Genomic DNA, 23,755 nt, shown 5'->3' with positions numbered 1-23,755 from the left:
AGAGAGACAGAGGGAGAGAAAGAGAGAGAGATAAAGACCTTCTTTTACATTTCCCTTTCCCCCATCTCGATCTGTCAATTCTCCAAAGCTTATTATACTGAACAAAAATATAAACACAACATGTAAAGTGTTGGTCCCATGTTTCATGAGCTGAAATTAAAATTTAAAATAAAAAAATAAAAAAAAATCCATACGCAATAAAAACTTATTTATCTCAAATTATGTGGACAAATTCGTTTACATCCATGTTAGTGAGCATTTCTCCTTTGCCGAGATAATCCATCCATCTGACAAGTGTAGCCTATCAAGAAAAAATGTGCAGTTTTGTCACACAACACAATGCCAGAGATGACTCACGTTCTGAGGGAGCGTGTCATTGACATGCTGACTGCATGAACGTCCACCAGGGCTGTTGCTAGAGAATTGAATGCTAATTTCTCTACCATAAGCCCGACTCCAACGCCGTTTTAGAGAATTTGGTAGTACGTCCCACCGGCCTCACAACCGCAGACCACATGTAACCACGTCAGCCCAGAACCTCCACATCCGGTTTCTTCACTTACAGGATCATCTGAGACCAGCCACCTGTCTTCTGTCTATAAAGCCCTTTTGTGGGGAAAAACTCATTCTGATTGGCTGGGCCTGGCTCCCCAGTGTGTGTGCAAGTCTCCCAAGTGGGTGGGCCTATGCCCTCCCAGGCCCCCGATGTCTGCGCCCCTGCCCAGTCATGTGAAATCCATAGATTAGAGCCAAATGAATTTATTTAAATTGACTGATTTCCTTATATGAACTGTAACTCAGTAAAATCGTTGAACTTGTTGAATGTTGCGTTTATATTTTTGTTCAGTCTAGTTCCCAAATCCTTTTACACCACATTATCTCAAGCTCTCTGCTTCAACCTTTGATTTTACCTTCTTCACTCTGTCTCTCTCTCTTTTCTCTTCCCAGCTACGGGGCCTCTTCTTCCTCCTTCACGCCTCCAGTCTGTGCTGCTGTCTCACTCTGTCTCTCTCTCTTCCCAGCTACGGGGCCTCTCCTTGCTCCTTCACGCCTCCAGTCTGTGCTGCTGTCTCACTCTGTCTCTCTCTCTTTTCTCTTCCCAGCTACAGGGCCTCTCCTTGCTCCTTCACGCCTCCAGTCTGTGCTGCTGTCTCACTCTGTCTGCCACGTTTCCAGCAGCTAGCTTCTGCAGCGCCGTCCTCTCCACACACCTGCTGTCCATCTTCCCCCAGATTCTCTCTCAGGAGGAGAGGCTGTTCTTTCACCATCCCTCTCCTTCTCCCACTCTTATTCTACCATATTCTCAACCAATATTGTTTCAGCCCATTAAACAACAGACACAAATCCGTTTGGAGACGGAGACTAGCATGGCCTTGGATGTGGCTCCATTTCTCTCTCCTGGGCCCTGTGTTGGCTTCCGGCCTGGGAAATCCATTTAGCCGCAGCAGCACAAGCCTGGGCTCCTGGCGCATGGATGGCACGTGCACTTAATGAATTACACCTTCAGCCTGCATGCATACCCTGTACACCTCTTGAACATGAACAATAAAATGCATCATGTTTACATGTTTAACACGGGCGGGTGGTGTATCATCAATATATCTATGTGTGTAGGATATACTATGGGGTCAGTGACACGTATGTATGGCCATGGCACAAGGGGCTGGGTCAGTGGATGTCGTACCTGTCGATAGAGATGTGTGGGGTAAATGTCATTTGACTGTCCAATGCTATCCTCCATGGTGTAATGGGGATATAGGGGATTAATGGCTGGCTGGTGGCCCTAGTGGGTCATAGTGGGCCATGTTTACTGGGGGACCCTGTTGACGCAGGGTCAAACGAGGAAGGGTGAGCAAAGATAATGTTTTATCCACAATGGAACCCGTTGTGCTGAAAGCACGTGACGTCAGTTGGAATGCTAAGCGGACGGCCTCATTCGGAGCAGCTTTTTTTTGGAGACTGTTTGAAATTCTAGGAGTTTCTGGGAGCCCATTTTGTACAGTATTTGTTCAGGCTGAATAAAAGTTGATTATTCTGCAGAAAAAAATAGTCCAGTCCAGCAGCACGGTCCAAACGCAGATCACAGCCGGCTAAGATAAAGCAGGACCAGATTGTTTCATCCCATTAGACATGGTTAAAGTGAATAGAATGAAAAAGGGGTGGGGGGGAAATATCATAGGGATGAGCCATAGAGGGATCTAGTGGAACTCTGTCATGCCGAGGTAACACTGTGTGTCTGGTGACAGTACAGCTCTCTCTCTCTCTCTCTCTCTCTCTCTCTCTCTCTCTCTCTCTCTCTCTCTCTCTCTCTCTCTCTCTCTCTCTCTCTCTCTCTCTCTCTCTCTCTCTCTCTCTCTCTCTCTCTCTCTCTCTCTCTCTCTCTCTCTCTCTCTCTCTCTCTCTCTCTCTCTCTCTCTCTCTCTCTCTCTCTCTCTCTCTCTCTCTCTCTCTCTCTCTCTCTCTCTCTCTCTCTCTCTCTCTCTCTCTCTCTCTCTCTCTCTCTCTCTCTCTCATGCCAGTCTACTTGAGTTATACTTTTCTTTCTCTATGCACGTCTTCTCTCCCTGTCTTCCTGTTCCCTCCTATCGCACCACGTTGATCCTGTCTTCAACTTCCCCACGCTTTCCAGTTTTCTTCAAAGGAAACAACCCCTCTTGCTCTCTGTCAAACCTCTGCATCTGTTTTCCCATGAATGAACCAGCATTGATCTGATAGTGGTAACGACGTTGCACCAGAAAGACGTCGCCGCTTCATTTGTGAACAGATCATTGTTTAAGACAACAACGAAATACAGAGGATAAACACTAACAGATAAAAACATTGCCCATACTTTTTTATTTTCTCGATCACCCTCTCTCACACACACAGTACACATAGAAACACACACACACTGTACCTTGGCAGCCATGATCATGGAGGAGCCACCGCGGACCCCCAGGATGGGGATGTGTGTCTGTGCAGAGATGAAGTCCAGGATCTGGGCTATGGCCTCCTGATCCGTGTCGTCCCCGAACACCACGCCCTGTAGCCAGTGCTCTGTCATCAGGTCACATATGCTCTTGATGATGCTCTTTGGGTCCGTCTCGTTCATGGTGAGCACTTCCACGTTGGGCGCCAGTGGCATGTGCAGGAAGTCGTCCTTCTCCCGGGCGCCCGCCAACGCCACCTCGCTAGAGTTGCCCACCAGCACCACGGCGATGCTGAGGCCCTGCACCAGCTTGGGCAGCACCTGGTGGTGGGGGGGCTGTGCCATGGGGATGTAGTGGGCCACGCCCCCGCCCTTGTCTCTGCGAGAGTGACAGGCGGGGGGCAGGTGGAACAGGCACAACAGGAGGCCCAGGAGGGACAGGGAGAGGGAGGAGAGGGCCGCACAGTGCCGGGGAGGACGTCTCACCTCCTGGGGGGGCAGGGGCGTGGGGGACGCTCGCCTTTCCTGAGGGTTGGAGGCGCTGTGGCAGCCGCAGACAGGCATAATCGAGGAGTGGGACTGTAATATCTGGGGGGTGGGAGGAGAGAGAGAGAGAGAGAGAGAGGTCAATGTGGCCCATAGACATTGATTGACTTAAGTGGATTAGCAAGAGCCTATAACATGAATCAGTTCCATCTACAGTTTTTATGCGAGTAAAGTCATACCGTATAAAAAAAAAATCACTACAGCTGTGATGGAAACAGGAAGTCTCGGTACAATTTTATAAATGCTGACAGATCATTTTTTGTCCAACGTTTTTTTTTTTCATTGGTAAAATGAATTATGCGAGAAATGGTGGTGGAAACGCCTTTATGTGCAAATATTGACATAATAACCATCATATTGAAGTAAACTTCACGCGATGATATGGTGTGTGGTTCTTCCACTATGATTCGGGAAACCATTCAGTTTATTAGATTACAGATGAAATAAATGATGATGAATTTCACAGGGTGGTGAAAGTGCATGGTGATCTTGATGCTCCTTTCCAATAAATATTGAGGGTCTTATTCTGGTGACATGATGATTGATGCTTGACTGGTGTTTCATCATCATGTAGCCTACCCTACCCTCACTGTAACTGTGAGCTGTTGGCTAGAGTACATGTGACAACACCAGAGTAGACAAGTTTTCTATTTAATACAACCGTTTTTGTGACAGAAATATCAGTAGAGTTGAAAATGCCACAGAAACACATTGGACTTTAGGTTTTTATTCTGTAAATGAAAACTTAAGCGAAAAGTACATTTCACTGGAAACACCACTGGTTTCTTTATGCTGATTTGTTTTATATTCACATGAAAATCTGTGGCCTATTGGATGGAAACCTAGCTAGGACAGGTTGTATATGACATACAGTACATCAATAGTGCAGAAACACACACACACATGGATTCAAGGTATACATACACTCATACTGATCAATATTTCATGAGGGGTGTTTTCAAGCAGGATAACTTTCTTTATTATAGATGACATAAACTCTCCCGCTGGATGGGTGGCTGAATCCCTGACAGGGAGGGAAGAGAGGAAAGAGAAAAGGCAAGAGGAGGAGGGTAGAGGGGAATGCAAAGGAGAGAGGGAGAGAGGATGAGAAAGAAGCAAACAGAGAGAGAGAGAGAGAGAGAGAGAGAGAGAGATGCACGTTGACTGAGGAACTGGCTTGATGTGATGAGTGAACACTGGCTCCCTGATACACAGACAGAAAGATGGACAGATGCTGAGGGAGGGAGTGATGGATGCCCCGAGCGAATAACAAGTCTCAATACCCCCCCGCATCTTCACCCCTCCTCTCTTCTGTCCTATTTTATCCCAACACTCATTTACTCTCCATCCCTCCATCCACCTCTCTCCAATGCTTTACGTGAATGACCACATACTGTATCTCTCTTTTTTAGAGACCTTCATTAACAGTGATGAAGAGGGGGGGGGCTGAGAGAAGGAAGAAGAGAGAGAGAATGACACAAAGTGAGAAGAAAAAGTAGTTAAACATATCCTATTTGAAAAACTGTACAGTGAGATCCAAAAGTATTGGGACATGTTATGTTGTTTTGGCTCTGTACTCCAGCAGACAATAGTGATGGGGTTAAAGTGCAGACCATCAGCCTTCATTTTAGGGTATTTTTGCGTTACAGCACTTTATTTCATTTTGAAATTACAGCACTTCATGTATAGAGTCCCCCCATTTTAGGGGAGCAAAATTATTGGGACAAATTCACTTACATATGTATTAAAATAGTATAAAGTTAAATACTCTGTCCCATATTCATATCACGCAATGATTACATGACTCTACAAAGTTTGTTTTGGTTTGTGTCATTTTGGAGTCACTTTAATTGAAAATAAGAATAGAATACGTTTCTAAACACTTCTACATTGATGTGAATGCTACCATGATTACAGAAAATCCTGAATGATGACTGAATAATGGTGAGTGAGAAAGTTAGACGCACAAATATCATACCCCAAGACATTCTAACCTAACCTATCACCATTACAATAACAGGGGAGTTTAACATTTATGGGGGGGGGGGTGATATTTGTGGGTAGGTGAGTGTGCATATCAGCGGCTCCTAAATATTGTGGGGATGGTTGTAATAGCGTGTGTGTGTGTGTGTGTGTGTGTGTGTGTGTGTGTGTGTGTGCGTGCATGCGTGCGTGCGTGCGTGTGTGTGTGCACCATGGAGTGTGTGTGTGCGTGCGTGTGTGTGTGCGTGTGTGTGTGTGTGTGCACACTCACCGTGGAACAAAAGCAAAAGTTTAAAAGGCAGAGGGAGTAAAAAGAAAAATCCTGAACAAACAAACCCTATAGGAACGAGACAGTGAGCAGGATAGAGGGAAAGAGAGAGGAGAGATTGAGAGGCTGGGGGATGGAAGGGGGAGGTGTGTAGAGATGACAAAAATACTTCTTTAGGATAACTAATTGCTGGAGGTTCGTCAGCACTAATTACAGGTCCCTGTGTTAATTGCCAATTGTACACTCCTCTAAAGAGAGAGGGAGAGGGAGCAGGGGAGGGAGGGAGGGACAGAGAAGAGTGACAGAGGAAAATAGAGAATAGAAATACAGACAATCTGCTAAAAGTAAGGCATATGAGGAGGTGGAGGGACACCAAGAGACAGAGAAAGAGATTCATGGAGAGAGAATGGAGGAGGTGAGAGAAAGAGTAAGAGAGGGAGGATAGGCAGCTGGAGTGGGCCTTGATGAAAAGCAATGAGAGGGAAGAGGAGACTGAATGAATGAGGGGAATGGCAGCAGATAGACTGAGAAAAGAAAGAGGGATGGGAGAGAGAGGGGGAGGAAAAGGAAGAAAGAGAGAGGGGGGAGATGCTCCCTTTGAATCTGTACTTCTCTAGCAGCACTCAGTTTCCATGGCAACAATTAGCATAGGCTTCTCCACACACTGTTGATGGACACAGAGATATATACAAAGACACACACACACACACACACACACGCACAAACGCACACACGCACACACGCACACACACACACACTGCCCATTCCCCTCTGATAAGCAATCAATGCACCCTTGCAACGGGTCCATTTTACACAATTATTTTCATGGGCAAATTAACATAGACACATTTTACACAGCAACACACACAGGCACATATTACACATTTACTGTATACACAATGTCCATTCAGATGATGAACCCATGAAGTTCTAGAATTCCCAGAACGGCACTTAAAGCACACAAAGGTTGATCACATAATAGAATGAGAAGTCTAAGAGAAGACCGCACAACAAGCCCTGAAGACATGTCTCACGCACCATTTGGTTTATTTAACGCACCAAAGCACACTGCGATATCTATTACACACCGATGGACCCCTAGATAGGCTCCCACACTGATACCAGCCTAGGGGCTAAACTCTGCAGCGCCCGGCCCATGCAACTAGAACCCCACCCAACACTGCATCCAAACGATTGACTAATTAGGAATGTCTGCCGACTGCTACTGGTGGTTACCTCCCTGAATAACCCCAGGTAATAAGTGGGACTAAATGGACTATAAAAAGTGTAATTGTCATTAATGAAAGCTTGGGCTAACATGGCTCAACTGATGTAGAGACACTGTTAGGATATGAGGCATGACGTGGATATTATGGCTCTGTAATTGGACGCCTTCGTCAGCCATAAATCACACAACTACAACTAGCACGGGGCCGGGGTGGCGGTGGCGAGCATGCCTTGTCAAAATAGCCCATATATTAGACGCGCACTCACGTTTACGCACTGACATAGAGTACCAGTCAAAAGTTTGGACACACCTACTCACTCAAGGGTTTTTCTTTATTTTTACTATTTTCTACATTGTAGAATAATAGTGAAGACATCAAAACAATGAAATATCACATATGGAATCATTCAGAAACCAAAAAAGTGTTACAAAAATCAACATCTATTTTAGATTTTAGATTCTGCAAAGTAGCCACTCTTGCCTTGATAACAGCTTTGCACACTCTTGGCATTCTCTCAATAAGCTTCATGAGGAATGCTTTTCCAACAGTCTTGAAGAAGTTCCCACATATGCTGAGCACTTGTTGGCTGCCTTTCCGTCACTCTGCGGTCCAACTCATCCCAAACCACCTCAATTGGGTTGAGGTCGAGTGATTGTGGAGGCCAGGTCATCTGATGCAGCACTCCATCACTCTCCTTGGTCAAAACGACCTTACACAGCCTGGAGGTGTGTTTTGGGTCATTGTCCTGCTGAAAAAACAATGATAGTCCCACTAAGCCCAAACCAGAGGGGATGGCGTATCACTGCAGAATGCTATGGTAACCATGCTGGTTAAGTGTGCCTCAAATTCTAAATAAATCACTGACAGTGTCACCAGCAGAGCACCCCCACACCATCCCACATCCTCCTCCATGCTTCAAAGTTATTGAAATGTTCCGTATTGACTGACCTTCATGTCTTAAACTAATGATGGACTGTCATTTCTCTTTGCTTATTTGACCTGTTGTTGCCATAATATGGACCTGGTCTTTTACCAAATAGGGCTATCTTCTGTATACCACCCCTGCCTTTTCACAACAAAACTGATTGGCTCAAACACATTAAGAAGGAAAGAAATTCCACAAATTAACTTTTAACAAGGCACACCTGTTAACTGACATGCATTCCAAGTGACTACCTCATGAAGCTGGTTGAGAGAATGCCAAGAGTTTGCAAAGCTGTCATCAAGGAAAAGAGTGGCTATCTGAAGAATCTCAAATATAAAATATATTTTGATTTGTTTAACACTTTTTTTGGTTACTACCATACAGTATGGGTTATTTCATAGTGTCACGTTCTGACCTCTATTTCCTTTGTTTTGTATGTAGTTAGTATGGTCAGGGCGTGAGTTGGGTGGGCAGTCTATGTTTGTTTTTCTATGATTTGGGTATTTCTATGTTTCGGCCTAGTATGGTTCTCAATCAGAGGCAGGTGTCATTAGTTGTCTCTGATTGAGAATCATACTTAGGTAGCCTGGGTGTCACTGTGTGTTTGTGGGTGATTGTTCCTGTCACTGTGTTTGTTGTCACAGGATAGGACTGTTTTGCGTTTTCACATTTCTTGTTTTTGTTAGTTTGTTCATGTGTAGTGATTTATTAAAACATGAATAACCACCACGCTGCTTTTTGGTCCGCTTCTCCTCCTACAGACGAACGTCGTTACAGAATCACCCACCCCAACAGGACCAAGTGGCGTGGTAACGGGCAACGGCGAGAGGAGCAGCAGGAGAAGCAACAGAGGCAGCAGCAACAGGAGCAGCAGCAGCAGCAGTGGGAGAGGCTGCACTATTTGGAGAAATGGACATGGGAGGAAGATTTGGATGGTAAAGGACCCTGGGCTCAGCCAGGAGAATATCGCCGCCCCAAGGAAGAACGGGAGGCGGCGAAAGCGGAGAGGCGCCGGTATGAGGAGGCAGCGCGGCGTCGTAGATGGAAGCCTGAGAGTCAGCCCCAAAAATTTCTTGGGGGGGGGGCTAACAGGGAGTATGGCTACGCCAGGTAGGAGACCTGAGCCAACTTCCTGTGGTTACCGGGGGGCTAGAGAGACCGGGCAGGCACCGTGTTATGCTGTGGAGCGCACGGTGTCCCCAGTGCGGGTGCACAGCCCGGTGCGGTACATTCCAGCTCCGCGTATCGGCCGGGCTAGAGTGGGCATCGAGCCAAGTGCCATGAAGCCGGCTCTACGCATCTGGTCTCCAGTGCGTCTCCTTGGGCCGGCTTACATGGCACCAGCCTTGCGCACGGTGTCCCCGGTTCGCCTGCATAGCCCAGTGCGGGCTATTCCACCTCGCTGCACTGGCAGGGCGACCGGGACCATTCAACCGGGTAAGGTTGGGCAGGCTCGGTGCTCAAGAGCTCCAGTGCGCCTGCACGGCCCGGTCTATCCGTCACCACCTCCACGCACCAGCCCTCCGGTGGCAGCCCCCCGTACCAGGCTGTCTCTCCGGCCCATCCTTACAGGGGCTCCCTCCTCTCCAGCGCTGCCGGAGTCTCCCGCCTCTCCGGCGCTACCAGAGCCTTGCTCCTGTCCAGCGCTGCCGGAGTCTCCCGCCTGTTCGGCGCTACAAGAGCTACTCAGTCCGGCGCTTCTAGAGCCTTCCTCCTCTCCAGCGCCGCCAGTGCCGCCCGTCTGCCCAGCGCCGCCCGTCTGCCCAGCGCCGCCAGTGCCGCCCGTCTGCCCAGCGCCGCCAGCGCCGCCCGTCTGCCCAGCGCCGCCAGCGCCGCCCGTCTGCCCAGCGCCGCCAGCGCCGCCCGTCTGCCCAGCGCCGCCAGCGCCGCCCGTCTGCCCAGCGCCGCCCGTCTGCCCAGCGCCGCCAGTGCCGCCCGTCTGCCAGGAGCCGCCAGTGCCGCCCGTCAGCCAGGGGCCGCCAGTGCCGCCCGTCAGCCAGGGGCCGCCAGTGCCGCCCGTCAGCCAGGGGCCGCCAGTGCCGCCCGTCAGCCAGGGGCCGCCAGTGCCGCCCGTCAGCCAGGGGCCGCCAGTGCCGCCCGTCAGCCAGGGGCCGCCAGTGCCGCCAGTCAGCCAGGGGCCGCCAGTGCCGCCAGTCAGCCAGGGGCCGCCAGTCAGCCAGGGGCCACCAGTGCCGCCAGTCAGCCAGGGGCCGCCAGTAAGCCAGGGGCCGCCAGTGCCGCCAGTCAGCCAGGGGCCGCCAGTAAGCCAGGGACCGCCAGTGCCGCCAGTCAGCCAGGGGCCGCCCGAGCAGCTGCCCCTCTGTCCCGAGCTGCTGCCGTCCCTCTGTCCCGAGCTGCTATCGCCCCTCTGTCCCAAGCTGCTGCCGCCCCTCTGTCCCGAGCAGTTGTCCCTCTGTCCCGAGCAGCTGCTTCACCTCTGTCCCGAGCTGCCCCTCTGTCCCAAGCAGCCCCTCTGTCCAGTGGGGTCATTGAGAAGGGTGGCCATGGTGAGAAAGCCACGGAGGCGGACAATAAGGCGGACTAAGACAATGGTGAAGTGGGGTCCGCGTCCCGCGCCAGAGCCGCCACCGCGGACAGACGCCCACCCAGACCCTCCCCTATAGGTCAAGGTTTTGCGGCCGGAGTCCGCACCTTTGGGGGGGGGTACTGTCACGTTCTGACCTCTATTTCCTTTGTTTTGTATGTAGTTAGTATGGTCAGGGCGTGAGTTGGGTGGGCAGTCTGTTTGTTTTTCTATGATTTGGGTATTTCTATGTTTCGGCCTAGTATGGTTCTCAATCAGAGGCAGGTGTCATTAGTTGTCTCTGATTGAGAATCATACTTAGGTAGCCTGGGTGTCACTGTGTGTTTGTGGGTGATTGTTCCTGTCACTGTGTTTGTTGTCACAGGATAGGACTGTTTTGCGTTTTCACATTTCTTGTTTTTGTTAGTTTGTTCATGTGTAGTGATTTATTAAAACATGAATAACCACCACGCTGCGTTTTGGTCCGCCTCTCCGTCAATGGAAGAAATCCCTTACACATAGGTTGATGTCTTTACTATTATTCTACAATGTATAAAATAGTAAAAATAAAGAAACCCTTGATTGAGTAGGTGTGTCCAAACTTTTGACTGGTACTGTAATAGAATGCCATCACACTGGCAAAAGACAGCCGTACATACAAAATAACAGTAGCACGGTGCGCTCTCTCTCTTTCTATCTCTGTCTCGTACACACACACACACACACACACAGGGCCGTGCTGTTGTGTTTCCTGGAAATTCATAATACGGAGAAGCGATCAAAAGCTTTCATTTATAATTAATGCGCATTTGCTTTCTACAGTCACAACACAAGTGATATTGGGCAAAGTATACAATGCAGGGGAATACTGACTTCCAGTATTATCTAAAAGGTGAGGTTTGTCTGTGACAGCAGCATGTACTATCAGGTCCCTGAGGGGATGAGCTGGCCCCTAGAACACAGGGCCAAACCGCTGAGAGGAGTGAACTATGTTGGCTCTAGTAGAAAAGTACACGCACGGCCTTTAGCTGGCTGCTGGGGAGGAAGAGGCGGGTTTATTTGAACCTGAGGTCTGGACGTGATGTTCTGCAGCAGCCACTCACATCCCCCTCATTACCATACACAGCCAAGCATACATTCACATGTTTACCGAGAGTCATTGAGTGTATAATGGTGTCTATTTCAAGAGAGAGGATGTTGGAGTGCCAATCGCTCTCTTTCTCTCTCTTCTCATTATGTGTCAGGCCTGACAGGTGGGATATTTGCATGAATACGAAGAACAAATACGATATGTCATTTTTATTATCTGCTTTGATATTTAGGAGAGTGCGGAGGACAACAACACGTCTAAACTGTTTATGACCCGTGTATTCATACACTGTCTTTGCCCGGAACTTGTACTGCAGTACTGAGAAATTGTGTCAAAGACCCAAACATTTTCTCCAAAAGAAGCCATGAAGTTTGTATCTTAATCTGTTTTCAGGTGGAGAAGAATTCGATTTTCATAATATGTGCAATATGCAAGAAATTGGCAAATAGGGACAAAAAAAATCATTTCTGCCACACTGGCATGTGCACAAAACCCAATATCTGTGGCTTGTCTTTGAATATCAAGTGTCTTGAAGGAGAAAAGTACTGAACAATGCCTGAAGTTGTGTAATGTGTTTTGACACAACCATGAAGGTAAGCAGTTGGTCCTGTAATAACTCTTAGATTTCTATTAACACCCACTCTTCTGATTGGAGGAGAAAAGTTCATCTCCTCCCTGACTTGTGGGCTCACTGCCCCATATGCTTATCAGTGTACGTGAACAATTCCACTTCAGCTGGCCTATTTCCATTTTAAACATCCTTTACAGGTGTGTATGATTTCAAAGTGTTGCCTTTTGGAATAGTGAGAAAACCAGAGTGACCCCCGTGCCAATAACGGCCCGGTAATCACTTTAAATGTCTTTTATTGACAGCTTTTCACAGACCAGAGCCGCAATAATCTGTCCTCCTCCATCCATCTCATTCCAAGCTGTTATTTTTGGAACCAGGATCCTGCCTTTGGATTAGTAGGTGTGCAGGGTATTTCCTTTGTGTGCATGTGTGTGTGCGTACGTGTGCGTGTGTGTGTGTGAAAGAGAGACAACAGTTTGAAAATATTGTATTTGTCCTCCTTGCATGCAGGGATTTAAATGGTCTGAATTGAATTTGGTGCTGCAGCAGTTGCTTAAAAGAAGATATGGGGATATAGATACTCGCTCAAAATCTGCCTCCCATGAGTGAAAACCAACAGCTCTTGTGTACAGTCAAATGAATCAAAATGGTACCCTGAAATATGCTTAGGTAAGAGCACAACCTGATCCAGTTCAGTACTGTGGTGTCCATGTCTGTCTGCATTTACACCCCTGTAAAGCCAGAGGACGAAGGGACAAAGGGACAAAACATCCCAGACTTGTGATACTAAGACTTACTGTACAACAAACTAACAATTGAGGATGACAACTCTATTCTGTTCCCAATGGCTACTACGGTTTCGAAAAAGTTAACTTATTGACTGCATAGATACAGTGTCCTAACTAGTTCACTTATTGACTACATAGATACAGTGTCCTAACTAGTTCACTTATTGACTGCATAGATACAGTGTCCTAACTAGTTCACTTATTGACTGCATAGATACAGTGTCCTAACTAGTTCACTTATTGACTGCATAGATACAGTGTCCTAACTGACTTTCAAGAGGCTTGGACTGTAATATTGCTTTGGTTACAGATTGGATGGATGGTGACCAGGGTTCTTCAGTATAGTGTGTGATAGCTGCTGTTTACTGTACCAGAGCAATAACAGCAGCTATCACCTGACCTGTATCAAATTCCTCACGTTTCAATCTTCTAAAATGGTAATAAGTTACTTTGTTCTCCACTCAGGTGAATGATGGATTTAATTTGAATTTTAATGTATTTATTTAACCTTTATTTAACCAGGAAGGGCTCATTGAGATTAAAATCTCTTTTTCAAGAGCGCCCTGGCCAAGATAGGCAGCATCAAGTCATTACAAAAAAATTACAGACAGACAACATGAAAAACTACAAGTAATCTAGTAAAAACCATTGAATTCAGAAGAGTATAAAACAGCAAATTAAAAACATTGACAGGTCAGGGAATCAGCCTCAAAATCCTTCATCAGTGATTTAAAAACACCAATCGGGAAAAGTTCTTCCAGTTTAAAAGTATTTTGTAAGGTGTTCCAAGAATATGGCGCAGAGTACATAAAAGCCAAATTCAGTTGGGACATTTGGAACAGTTAGCAGGATAAAGTCCAGCGAACGAAGAGAGTACCCACCACATTTCTGAACAATAAAAATGCACAAGTAAAAAGGTAGTAAACCCAAAATGGCTTTGTAAATAAAAGTATACCAGTGACTGAGCCTACGAGTGACTAGAGAAGGCCAGCCAACCCTGGTATACAAAGTGCAGTGGTGCGTAAGAGTTTTGCAGTTTAAAATAAATCTCAAAGTGCCATGGTAAAGAGTGTCAATTGATCTCAAACACTGAGCGTAAAGTATTAATTTAACGTTTTAATTAATGGATTTTAATTAATTCATGGCATTAATTCATGGGACATGTCATTTGGAGACTACGGCACATTTTGCAAAGGTGTGAGAGAGGTTACATTATTAAAGGGTGTAATTCAGCGCTGGAGCATCTGTTTTGGCAGCATGTTTAAACCCTTGTGAGTCGCGGGAGACACGGATTCCAGTACAGTATCTCTTTTCCTCCGTTGTTTTTATGCATGATCATCACTATTTCTTGCAGGCGTACGGCTGTCATGCCTGTCTCCAGCCGTCTTCCAGGGCCGCGTGCGTCACCGCTCCCAGCCAATGATGAGACTCCCCACGAGGATAATGACATCTAGGAGCTCTTCCCAATAGATGTCCCGTGTTTAATCCCACCCAGCACTCAGCCACGAGGCACGCCGCAGAGTAAGCCTCAGCTCCGTCAACAGCACCACCACATCCAGAGCTGTCATTCCAACATGGTACCTGTGTGACAACTATCATACTATTTCAATCAAACACACTTTGTTCGGAGTGTTCGGAGTGTTCCACCATCATTAACTACTGTATAAGAAGCAGTGCGTGACCTGGGCAAAACCTCCTATTTTCTACTGCTTGTGCTCCTGTTGCTCCTACAGAATATTAGCTCAAAAGTATCCTGGAGCTCCTGCATCTAAATATTAACAGTACCAGCACCTATGTCAGTCCAAATCAAGCAATGATAAGAAGCACAACACAATGTGGAATATCTTTGACAACGTACTTTCTGTACTCATTATCAAGATATCATCTAGAAAAAGAAAGCCAAATAAATAATGTTGAGTAATTGCAGTGTATTGCCACACAGTATATAGGCTGACGGTTCATAGCTAGCTGTACAGAACAAAACTTTTCATATAATTTAGTTACATACCAAATGGAACAGCTTACCTATAGTATATTCATATATGCAAATAAACGCAAATGACGGTACAAACATAGAGGCCTGTGTGCAAAAGGTGATGTGAGTCCCACCAGGTCAAACCCGCCTGAGTTTTCTGTGGCAGTAGTTACGAGTGCCAGAGGGCTTCATTTGCATCACCACAGTCAGTGAAGTGAGTCCGCCAACACCTTCAATTATGAAACAATTAGCATTCATAAGTTTGCTTGTGAAAAGCTGTAAGATTGAATTGCAGTTAGTCATCCTCTGAATGAATTCATGAAGCGCTTCCTATTCGCTATGCTCCACGGGGCTAATTTTCATCTGCTGGCTCATCCCTGCTCTCTCTGGGACGGTGTCAGTTGTACTCACAGACACCAAAAGGTCATACATTAGCAATAAGGGCCATTGAAGTAGGCAAGTTGTTATGCTTCAACCTTGTGATACTTTCAAGAGGAGCTTTTAAAAAAAACACAGTTTTGCATATAAAGATATTCATAGACGGTATTTATTTCATTTCTGCCCATCAAAAGGGAAAGGTGGAGAATAAGTTCCCCTTCTCACTTTTTTTATGAATGGCCCTAAATATGTGGAGCAATTGTTTGTGTTTGAAAAGCAAATGTTTCACATTAGTCATGTGTTGAAAATGGCCAGTGGACAAGAGTACCTGATCATCAGCATCATAATAATCATGCTGTGTGTGAAAGTGTTTTGGTATCATCAACTGACACAACTTCAAACATCATCAAAGTGTCACGATGTGAAACCTGTGCGTCTACGTCACTCTGGCCTAGCAGCAGCGCTAAAGCCCTTGTAGCTGTTTGTGTAATATAATGGTGTTGACCCTAATGGCTGTGGGCCTCACTATTGAGTTATTATTTTTATGCAAGCACTAAGCTCCACAGACTCTTTCATAACACTGTCAGCACAGCGCGCCCAACTCTCAGAAGAAATGTAGGAGAGAAGTGATGTTTTATTCACTCTGGCAGAGTACAATTCATAATACAGCTGGACTGACTCACAGTTTTAATTAAAAACTAGCCTTAGCGCCGGTGGTAACATGCTGATTTATTAAGACCCAACCTCATCCACCCAAGACTGAGTTCACAGTGGGTGAAGGGGTGAGGGGAAGGTGGTGGGCAAAATGCCTAGGAGGGGGAAAAGTGCTTTGTTTCACACAGCAAGGTGGTACAGTAGGCAGGCAGTGTGTGTGGTAACATTTCATTACAGAGTTGCTTTGGCAAGTTTGTTTTAAAAAAGAATAGTATGGGGAAAAAGTGATATGCAGTGTGTATATATGTATATAACAGACACCATTGGAGAATGGCCAGTACAGCAAATTTCACATGAATTGATGGAATTTGCTTCGGTCTGACAGTAATGTCAGGTTTATGTCACCCTCTCATTTAAATCACAGCTACAACGGAATCCCTTGATGCAGAGAGATTTTAATTAAAAACGGTGAGAGAGAGCGAGTGTGCTGGCAAGAGAGGGAGGCAGATTGAATGAAAGAGAGAAAGTCATAAAGATAGAGAGGCAGGACCAATGGTAGATCAGAGCTGTGATACACATAAGGGACAGAAGAAAATAAGAGAGGGAACAGTGTGAAAAAGAGAATGCTGGCAGGACAGAGGAGAAAGGATGAGAATGCGTATTCAGGGGTAAAATGGAACTAGGAAAAGTTTAAAGTACATTTCAACTTCCCTTATTCCTTACTTCCTCTCTATATAGCTCACTGCACATTTTGGGGATTTTCCCCCCATTCTGCTCACAGTACAGGTCAGATGTCTTACCGTGTGTGTAACTGCACCTTTTCTTTATTTTCATTCCCCCTTGTCTTCTCCACATCTCCCTTCCTTAGTCACTCTCACTGAGGGATTCGTTAAGGTTTGGCACACACTGGTGATGAAAGACCACAGCCAAACACACAGACATAAACAAGCACACACAGACACACACACAGACACACACACAGACACACACACTGGTGATGAAAGACCACAGCCAAACACACAGACATAAACAAGCACACACAGACACACACACAGACACACACACAGACACACACACTGGTGATGAAAGACCACAGCCAAACACACAGACATAAACAAGCACACACAGACACACACAGACACACACACAGACACACACACCCACACACATACACAGACAGACACACACACTGGTGATGCAGACCACAGTCAAACACACAGCTATAAACAAGCACACACAGACACACACAGACACACACACATACACACACACTTTGACTGATGCATACGTATACAATGCAATAATCCATTTATGTACACTATATAATGCCCTTACCTTAGGTAATGAACATGTAGAAACACACTCACACACTACCCCAGCCAGTCATCTTTAACCATACTGCCTTCTAAATTACACATCCTTTACCTCGGACAAATGGACACAAACACGGTATCTACTGTAGATCAGGGCTTGGTAGCTCGTGCCCTAAGGAGCCATGGGGGATTCTGTTCCTCGTATCCCCGACTTCATAAGACACATCAATTCTCCTCCTCAAGCCCAATCAATGGCAGTAACATGAAAGGTGGCTGATCGGCCCGCCGCCCAGGGGCTGGTCCTCTAGCATGCAGCCGGGCTCCACAGACTCCTGACTCAGCTCTGGGGGGGCTGGGGGAGCTGGAGCCAACCACCACCAGGAATGAGCCCTCTCCTCAGTAAACCCAGGGTAAACCTTTAATTGGACATCATACATGTAAATTTGAATGAAAGCAGAATAGCAGGGTGTCAAGACTTCGAAACGTTTCTTACGTGTCTTATGCATGCTTTTGTATGGCCTTGTTAGATAGTGTCCATTGACCTTTAAGAACTTTTAGAGGGTATATGTGGCCAACTCTTATGTAAATCATCATTAGGCTTCAGCCATATTTCGTTCACCTGTGCAAAGCTTTAAGATCTTTTGAACATTTTCTACTGGCTTTAGGCGTTTGTTACTCTAGAGCATGGGTGTCAAACTCTGGCCCGTGGGCCAAATTTGGCCCGCGGCGTAATTATATTTGGCCCGCGAGACAATACCAAATTACTACTAGAGCTGGCCCGCCGGTATTATACAGCGCATTCACCACTAATACTACGAATCCCATAATGCTCTGCTGTTTTCGCGCGCCAATCAAGACAGGACCCAGAAACGCTCTCTCCTCTGTGACAGTAGTCATAGCAACATAGACGCTACAACTGTCAGCGAGCTAACCCTTCCCAAAAATGGCGAAAAGAAAGGCAGAAAACAGGAGCTTTCTGGACAAGTGGGAGGCAGAATATCTGTTTACATATGTAAAAGACAAACCTGTTTGTCTTGTTTGTGGAGTCAACGTGGCTGTAAGTAAGGAGTACAACATTAGACGACACTATGAAACGAAACACCATGACAAATACAAGGACCTGGACATGACTGAAAGGAGCCAGAAAGTAGAGGAGATGAAAAGAAGTTTGGTTTCACAACAGAATATGTTTAAAAAAGCCACATCACAAAGCGAGGCTGCTGTAAAGGCTAGTTATATAGTGGCAGCAGAGATCGCAAAATCAGCCCGGCCCTTTAATGAGGGAGAGTTCATGAAAAAGTGCATGATGAAGGTTTGTGACCTCGTATGCCCAGAGAAAAAACAAGCATTTTCAAACGTGAGCCTGAGCAGGAACACAGTAGCTGATCGCACATGTGATCTTGCCACCAATCTGTATGACCAGCTGATGGAAAAGGGAAAAGATTTTGTTGCGTTCTCCCTCGCTGTGGATGAGAGCTGCGACGCATCTGATACTGCTCAGCTGTCAGTCTTCATCCGTGGAGTGGACTCAAATCTGTGTGTTACGGAGGAGCTATTAGGATTCAAATCAATGCATGGCACAACCACAGGAAAGGAAATCTTTGAAGAGGTTTCCAAATGTGTAACTGAAATAAAGCTGCCGTGGGATAAACTCGTTGGATTAACGACAGATGGTGCGCCAGCGATGTGCGGTAAAAAGAGTGGACTGGTGGGCATGGTTCGGGAGAAGATACGGGAAGAGAACTGTGCAGGTGAGCTAACTGTTTACCACTGCATCATACATCAGGAAGCACTGTGTGCCAAAGCCCTAAAGATGGAACATGTTATGACCACAGTAACACAGGTAGTTAACTTTATAAGAGCCAAAGGTCTAAATCACCGCCAGTTTAAATCTTTTCTGGAGGAGTGTGGTTCGGAATACGCAGACGTGCCTTATCACACAGAGGTGAGATGGCTAAGCAGAGGAAAAGTACTGAACAGATGTTTCGAGCTGCGTGAGGAAATATGTCAATTCCTGGAAACCAAAGGGAAGGATACAGCAGAGCTCCGGGAGCAAAAGTTCCTGTGTGAGCTGGCCTTTCTCTGTGACATCTCGAGCCATCTCGATGCGCTGAACCTGCAGCTTCAGGGGCGGGGGCGCATCATCACAGACATGTACGCTGCAGTGAGGGCCTTCAAAACTAAACTGTGCCTGTGGGGGAATCAGATGCTGCAAGGAAACCCTTGCCATTTTCCCTGCTGCCAATCCATAAAAGCGCAGATCTCTACCGCCGTGTTCCCATGCGCACAGTTTGCTGAAAAACTCAGTGTTCTCGCCGCTGAGTTTAGCCGGCGATTTGCCGACTTCGATGCCCAGAAATGCAAGTTTGAACTGCTTAGTAATCCCTTCGCAGTTGATGTGGAAAATGCACCAACCAACATCCAAATGGAACTGATTGAACTCCAGTGCAACGACACGCTGAAGTCAAAGTATGATGCTGTGGGCGCCGCACAGTTTCCACGGTTCATCCCTGACACAATGCCTCAGCTCCGCACCCAAGCTGCTCAGATGCTCTCCATGTTCGGCAGCACTTATCTATACGAGCAACTTTTCTCCTCGATGAAGATGACCAAAACAACTCACAGGAGACGTCTGACTGATGAACATCTTCGCTCGATACTGAGGATTTCTTCAGCTCAGAGCTTGAGCCCAGACATTGATGAACTAGCATCCAAGAAGAGATGCCAGGTATCTGGCTTGGGCACATCAGATTAGACCAGTGTGCAATAATTAACGTTTTCTTTATGCACTTTTTCTTGCTACAAGGCATGGGCTTGAATGGTTGATTGATTTATTATCATTTTATTTGTAAAATTATTAGCCAGTGGAAAAAGTTTATTTTGGTATTTAAATCAGAAGGCTGCAAATAGAAAAGAGGCATACAATTTTTATTTAAATTTTATTTATTTAATAAATGAATGCCATTGATGTGTTTTTTCATTTGAAATTCGATTTTGCATGTCTCCACTATTAAATTATATATTGTATGGTAATAAGCGATGTTTGTTCCATATTCAATGTTAAAGCAAAACTTGTTTGGGTCCATATTAAAAGGTTAATTTGTTCAATGTTGGCCCGTGACTTTGTTCAGGTTTTACATTTTGGCCCACTGGGTATTTGAGTTTGACACCCCTGCTCTAGAGCCACTGATCACAACCATCCACAACTCTCCCTCATATCTTCACATTGGTCTTGACTGATCTTTATCATGGTCGACACGATGCAATATACCACGTCTTTCTTGTCCTGGAGGTTTGAGCCAGAAGAGGCCATCTATCCCACACTCACAGTGTGTGTCCATTGATCTTAAATGACTGGATGGGTAGAAGGATCATTAGGCTAGTGCTATGGTGGTAGCTATGTAGTCCACCTTCTCTCTACTCCTTGAGTCACAAAACACTCTATCTCTCACACACTTAATGAGTGTGCCATCAGGGTCTGGCGGTGTGAACGTATCAGGGTCTGGCGTTGTGAACGTATCAGGGTCTGGCGTTGTGAACGTATCAGGGTCTGGCGGTGTGAACGTATCATGGTCTGCCGGTGTGAACGTATCAGGGTCTGGCGGTGTGAACGTATCAGGGTCTGGCGGTGTGAACGTATCATGGTCTGCCGGTGTGAACGTATCAGGGTCTGGCGGTGTGAACGTATCAGGGTCTGGCGGTGTGAACGTATCAGGGTCTGGCGGTGTGACCGTATCAGGGTCTGGCGGTGTGAACGTATCAGGGTCTGGAGGTGTGAACGTATCAGGGTCTGCCGGTGTGAACGTATCAGGGTCTGCCGGTGTGAACGTATCAGGGTCTGGCGGTGTGAACGTATCATGGTCTGCCGGTGTGAACGTATCAGGGTCTGGCGGTGTGAACGTATCAGGGTCTGGCGGTGGGACCGTTTCAGGGTCTGGCGGTGTGAACGTATCAGGGTCTGGCGGTGTGAACGTATCAGGGTCTGGCGGTGTGACCGTATCAGGGTCTGGCGGTGTGAACGTATCAGGGTCTGGAGGTGTGAACGTATCAGGGTCTGCCGGTGTGAACGTATCAGGGTCTGCCGGTGTGAACGTATCAGGGTCTGGCGGTGTGAACGTATCATGGTCTGCCGGTGTGAACGTATCAGGGTCTGGCGGTGTGAACGTATCAGGGTCTGGCGGTGGGACCGTTTCAGGGTCTGGCGGTGTGAACGTTTCAGGGTCTGGCGGTGTGAACGTATCAGGGTCTGGCGGTGTGACCGTATCAGGGTCTGGCGGTGTGACCGTATCAGGGTCTGGCGGTGTGAACGTATCAGGGTCTGGCGGTGTGAACGTATCAGGTTCTGGCGGTGTGAACGTATCAGGGTCTGGCGGTGTGAACGTATCAGGGTCTGGCGGTGTGAACGTATCAGGGTCTGCCGGTGTGAACGTATCAGGGTCTGGCGGTGTGAACGTATCAGGGTCTGGCGGTGTGAACGTATCAGGGTCTGCCGGTGTGAACGTATCAGGGTCTGCCGGTGTGAACGTATCAGGGTCTGCCGGTGTGAACGTATCATGGTTTGGCGGTGTGAACGTATCAGGGTCTGGCGGTGTGAACGTATCAGGGTCTGGCGGTGTGAACGTATCAGGGTCTGCCGGTGTGAACGTATCAGGGTCTGCCGGTGTGAACGTATCAGGGTCTGCCGGTGTGAACGTATCATGGTCTGGCGGTGTGAACGTATCAGGGTCTGGCGGTGTGAACGTATCAGGGTCTGGCGGTGTGAACGTATCAGGGTCTGGCGGTGTGAACGTATCAGGGTCTGGCGGTGTGAACGTATCAGGGTCTGGCGGTGTGAACGTATCAGGGTCTGGCGGTGTGAACGTATCAGGGTCTGGCGGTGTGAACGTATCATGGTCTGCCGGTGTGAACGTATCAGGGTCTGGCGGTGTGAACGTATCAGGGTCTGGCGGTGGGAACGTATCAGGGTCTGGCGGTGTGAACGTATCAGGGTCTGGCGGTGTGAACGTATCAGGGTCTGGCGGTGTGAACGTATCAGGGTCTGGCGGTGTGAACGTATCAGGGTCTGGCGGTGTGAACGTATCAGGGTCTGGCGGTGTGAACGTATCAGGGTCTGCCGGTGTGAACGTATCAGGGTCTGCCGGTGTGAACGTATCAGGGTCTGCCGGTGTGAACGTATCATGGTCTGGCGGTGTGAACGTATCAGGGTCTGGCGGTGTGAACGTATCAGGGTCTGGCGGTGTGAACGTATCATGGTCTGGCGGTGTGAACGTATCAGGGTCTGGCGGTGTGAACGTATCAGGGTCTGGCGGTGTGACCGTATCAGGGTCTGGCGGTGTGAACGTATCAGGGTCTGGAGGTGTGAACGTATCAGGGTCTGCCGGTGTGAACGTATCAGGGTCTGCCGGTGTGAACGTATCAGGGTCTGCCGGTGTGAACGTATCATGGTCTGGCGGTGTGAACGTATCAGGGTCTGGCGGTGTGAACGTATCAGGGTCTGGCGGTGTGACCGTATCAGGGTCTGGCGGTGTGAACGTATCAGGGTCTGGAGGTGTGAACGTATCAGGGTCTGCCGGTGTGAACGTATCAGGGTCTGCCGGTGTGAACGTATCAGGGTCTGGCGGTGTGAACGTATCATGGTCTGCCGGTGTGAACGTATCAGGGTCTGGCGGTGTGAACGTATCAGGGTCTGGCGGTGGGACCGTTTCAGGGTCTGGCGGTGTGAACGTTTCAGGGTCTGGCGGTGTGAACGTATCAGGGTCTGGCGGTGTGACCGTATCAGGGTCTGGCGGTGTGAACGTATCAGGGTCTGGCGGTGTGAACGTATCAGGTTCTGGCGGTGTGAACGTATCAGGGTCTGGCGGTGTGAACGTATCAGGGTCTGGCGGTGTGAACGTATCAGGGTCTGCCGGTGTGAACGTATCAGGGTCTGGCGGTGTGAACGTATCAGGGTCTGGCGGTGTGAACGTATCAGGGTCTGCCGGTGTGAACGTATCAGGGTCTGCCGGTGTGAACGTATCAGGGTCTGCCGGTGTGAACGTATCATGGTTTGGCGGTGTGAACGTATCAGGGTCTGGCGGTGTGAACGTATCAGGGTCTGGCGGTGTGAACGTATCAGGGTCTGCCGGTGTGAACGTATCAGGGTCTGCCGGTGTGAACGTATCAGGGTCTGCCGGTGTGAACGTATCATGGTCTGGCGGTGTGAACGTATCAGGGTCTGGCGGTGTGAACGTATCAGGGTCTGGCGGTGTGAACGTATCAGGGTCTGGCGGTGTGAACGTATCAGGGTCTGGCGGTGTGAACGTATCAGGGTCTGGCGGTGTGAACGTATCAGGGTCTGGCGGTGTGAACGTATCAGGGTCTGGCGGTGTGAACGTATCATGGTCTGCCGGTGTGAACGTATCAGGGTCTGGCGGTGTGAACGTATCAGGGTCTGGCGGTGGGAACGTATCAGGGTCTGGCGGTGTGAACGTATCAGGGTCTGGCGGTGTGAACGTATCAGGGTCTGGCGGTGTGAACGTATCAGGGTCTGGCGGTGTGAACGTATCAGGGTCTGGCGGTGTGAACGTATCAGGGTCTGGCGGTGTGAACGTATCAGGGTCTGCC

General features: G+C 47.8%; 1 protein-coding gene across 1 annotated transcript in view; it reads right to left on the bottom strand.

The window, feature by feature from the left end:
- Positions 1-23,755, bottom strand: part of LOC110538963 (glutamate receptor ionotropic, NMDA 2B) — a 113,438-nt gene that overhangs the window by 62,794 nt on the left and 26,889 nt on the right. The window contains exon 3 of the mRNA XM_036938478.2: positions 2,897-3,496. Coding sequence (XP_036794373.2) covers positions 2,897-3,496 — 600 coding nt within the window. The remainder of the gene's footprint in view (positions 1-2,896; positions 3,497-23,755) is intronic.

Source organism: Oncorhynchus mykiss, chromosome 12 (assembly GCF_057628025.1).
Source record: "Oncorhynchus mykiss isolate SJ-2025 chromosome 12, ASM5762802v1, whole genome shotgun sequence".
Lineage (NCBI taxonomy): Eukaryota > Metazoa > Chordata > Actinopteri > Salmoniformes > Salmonidae > Oncorhynchus > Oncorhynchus mykiss.
Note: the sequence above shows the minus strand (reverse complement) of the source record. Positions and strands in the feature narration are given on the sequence as shown.